Genomic DNA, 4,214 nt, shown 5'->3' with positions numbered 1-4,214 from the left:
GGTGTGTGTGTGTATGTAGTATATATAGTATAATAATATATATATACTTATATTATATATATATATATATATATATATATATATATACTTGTATTTATATTTATATATATATTGTTCGCCAATTGTTTACGAATTTGCTCTCCAGCATTACTGTAGTCTGCCGGGAAACACGTTATATATATATATCAGACCATTGTACATACATAACGCGATCTGCATGCTCATTGAGGCCTACTCTGAGTGCGCGTATGGATATGTGAAGATATGTCGCACGTAGGCACTCTCGCACGTGATACCCATGGTAAGCACACGAATACACCGGTAAATGCACGGGTAAGCTTCTGGTACGACGCTCGGTGTCGCTGCAGTTTGCAATAATTGTTCTTATGGTGGGTGTAGTCGTGCGTACTATGCAATGCTTGACATGTATGCTGCACTTGCCGGTAATTCCCAGCGTATCTACCAGTATGCAACAATACATTTATATATATTATATATTATATATATATATATATCATGTACATGTACATGTGTAAATATATATATGTGGATGGGCGGGTGGGTGCGTGCGTATGTATGTATGTATGTATTTATTTGTCTATATCTATATATGTATATATTTATATTTGCATATATATTTATACATGTCTATGTATATAAGTTTATGTTTCTCGGTTTATCTGTCTTTGTTTGCTTATATATATTTATATGTATACATATATGTATTTGTATATATGTATACATATATAGATATCACAAGATGTATATATGTATATATGTATATATATATATCACAATATGTATATATATATATATATATCACAATTCGTATATGTATATAAATATATATATATATCACAATATGTATGTATGTATATATGTGGATGTATATATATATATATATATATATATGTGTGTGTGTGTGTTCAAATATAGTATACACACTGGCCTTGCCAAGAGAGGTATTGTGTGAATGGCTGTCTCCCCATAGCCTGTATATGCTGCTTCTCATATCATGAGATTTCCTCTGATCGTTGTTGGTGTTGTACTTCAAATACAGCGAGGAAACTAGAAAGATCTGGAACTACCAATTCAAGGTGACCATGTCACTGACGTTGAGTAAGAGTGGGCTGGTTCAAGAGCTGACGGTCGACAACACAGGTACGTGCTAGTAGTTGCCACACGTGCACACTATCTGTAATACATTTCTTAAGTACGTTTGGTTGGCTCATGTGTGTATGTGTATGGTACGTGCTAGTAGTTGCCACACGTGCACACTATCTGTAATACATATCTTATGTATTGTTGGTCGGCACATGTGTGTATATGCACGTGCTAATATACCAATTGAGAAGGGATGTACTTGTCTTTATTTGAGTACGTATTCGTGCGTGTCATCACTGGTGGGAAGTTTAAGTATAAATGTGCATTTTCTTTTTCCGTTCCCTTGACTGCATCAATCTGTGTGCGTATGTGTGTTTGAGTGCGCTGAGCTTGTCACCCCATTCCACATACGGTTATCATTCGAACCCTGAAGTGTGTATACATACACTGGCTAAACATTTTCTAACTCTAAACCCTAAACTCTAACCTCTATAAAAACGCCTAAACTCTAGAACTCTAAAACCCTAAACTCTCGTGCTATACATTCGTTTACTAAATTATCTCCCTTTCTAAACACAGGCGAGAATGCCTTCGATTTCACAACATTGTTGCATACATACTTCAAATGCGCGGATATCGAGCACGTTTCCGTGGAGGGACTGCAGGGCTCTGGCTGGACTGACAAAGTTTTGGGTAGGTTTGGATACGTATATAATTATCTATGCTTTTTTTTATAAGTATTGGTTTCGAAGAGGCGGTAACTATATATATATGTGTGGGTGTGTGTGTGTGTGTGTGTATGAATATGTGTATGAATGAATGTATGTACAATATGTATATATATGTATATATATATATCTGTATATCTGTATATATATATATATACATATATATATATATATATTTTATATATATATATATATATATATATATATATATTATACATACATTCATACGTACATTACGTATATGTTTATGTTTATATATATATAAATAAATATATGTATATATATGTACATGTGCACGCAGGTATGGCTTACTGTATGATGGGAAATATTTGTTAACTTTATTATATATCAAGTTTATCTTAATCTATTGAGAGACACAGATGTATATAGAGTCTGGTCCACTATTTGTAAAGTATATACCTTGTGGATTGCATTTTTTTGGGCTTAGGAATCAACACTCCACCGAATTTAACCGCCAGGTAGACAAAAGCGCATACCACACATTGTGGGTCGTTATTAGAAATTTTACGCACACTGTTTGCCCCATTCGAATATACACTGAACTGCCCACGCAACAATTAAGTACGAGTACTCTACTGAACCGCGCCCAGTACTCTACTGAACCGCGCCCAGTCCTCTTTTCTGATACATACCTACATAGCTACACCATTTTCTTATTATGGCATGCGCATGAGTATATCTACATTCATATTGTCTACATAATCTAGAACGAGTACACAACCCAACCGCGCCCAGCCCCATCTCTATTATATACTTACATAATCACCACCAGTTGCCTGTTATGGCATTCGTGGGCGTACCTCTACAAATACCTTGTCTACACGATCAAGGGCCAGTACTCTACTCAACCACCCCCAGTCCCCATTTCTGATACATACCTACATAATTACCTACACCAGATGCTTATTATGGCATGCGTATGTGTACCTCTACATATAGCTTGTCTACACAATCAAGGGCCGGTACTCTATTCAACCGCGCCCAGTCCCTTCCTCCGATACATGCCTATATAGATCCATCTGTTGCTTATTATGGCATGCGTGTGCGTACCTCAACACACACAGGTGATGCTCCAAAGAGCGAAACCCGAGCTTCGTTGAAGCTGGATGGGTTCTACGACAGTGTGTACTCGCAGACACCCTCAACGCAGACCATTAAGGGGCTGGCAGGAAAGGATACGCCTCTGGTTGTGGATGTGGAGAAGACTAACCTCCCTGATACTGGTATGATGATAGACGATGTTAGCGATAGTGTTTGTTATGGTAGCAATGGCGATAAAATGTTGTGTGGTTGTTATGGAAATATGACGTGTATGTGTCCCGGATAACATAGGCATGTATGCCCATTGCTTTGCAGAATATATGATGATATACAAGTAGGGTTCAGGTATGTGTTAGGTTATTCTGTGTACAGTTTGTGAAAGACATATCGAGTGCTATATTGGGAGAAGTCCCACATTTTACCTTACCTGGTGTTGCTATTGCTTCAGTATCCTGAAATGCCACACTTCACAATCTCTGTTGCTCGGGAGTTTTTTAGCTCCTTTTTTTGTACAAAAGGGGATGTGATATTCAAATGAAATATTCAATGTCCCAACCCCAAACCTTAAACTCTACATACCACAGTCGTATGGAACCCGTGGGAAGAGAACGCGGCCAAAATGGGCGACTTCGATGACGATGGCTTTCACTATATGATCTGCGTGGAAGCAGGGGCTGTGAGTGAGCGCACTACTTTGGAGCCAAATAGCACGTGGAAGGGCAGTCAGAACATCCAGCCCCACGCTTAGGGGCGATAACGCGTACTGCGTACACATAGACCTATACAGATATTATTATACACACATAATATATATTTATATTTATATCTTATACCCAATTGATCCATGATCACTTGCTCCGAATAAATAATGATGAACTCATACTTGTGCGCCTCTCAGATACCTATTCGTGTTCACTATGGGGTCTACTATTCAGTTTTGGAACGATCGACTAAGTTTATATCAGCAAACACAAAGTAGTACATCTAGTCAAATTCGGGTATAAAATATAACATTAAAATGGCGCTTTAGTCACTTGGTGGAAGATGGAGAAAGAATGAAAGGACCGTTAGTGGTCTTCTGTATTGTATACGAGGTTAGTTATATATATATAAACCCCACAATGCTACAACCGAACAATGAAGCACGCTGAGGTAAACTTAAATATCTGATCTGAAATGATCAGTGAACAAATTGACTGGAACTGTCATATTCATTGATATTAGCCGCGTATAAGTCGACGCTGATATATCACAGCTTGCACCAGTAGACTATTGCACTAACCACACAGTAGTTGTGCCTGACACCTGTCGTTGATGCGG

At 37.8% G+C, this 4,214-nt stretch overlaps 1 protein-coding gene across 1 annotated transcript; it reads left to right on the top strand.

Annotated features, from left to right (window-relative positions):
* Positions 1-1,056: 1,056 nt before the first annotated feature.
* Positions 1,057-3,773, top strand: SARC_06495 (hypothetical protein). The gene is made up of 4 exons (XM_014299598.1): positions 1,057-1,161; positions 1,684-1,797; positions 2,918-3,076; positions 3,479-3,773. Exons 1-4 carry the CDS (start codon positions 1,104-1,106, stop codon positions 3,640-3,642), a joined length of 495 nt encoding a protein of 164 aa, XP_014155073.1. The 5' UTR covers positions 1,057-1,103; the 3' UTR covers positions 3,643-3,773.
* The last annotated feature ends 441 nt before the right edge of the window (positions 3,774-4,214 follow it).

This window comes from Sphaeroforma arctica (assembly GCF_001186125.1).
Source record: "Sphaeroforma arctica JP610 unplaced genomic scaffold supercont1.465, whole genome shotgun sequence".
Classification (NCBI taxonomy): Eukaryota; class Ichthyosporea; order Ichthyophonida; genus Sphaeroforma; species Sphaeroforma arctica.
This window is presented reverse-complemented; position numbering and strand designations above follow the sequence as displayed.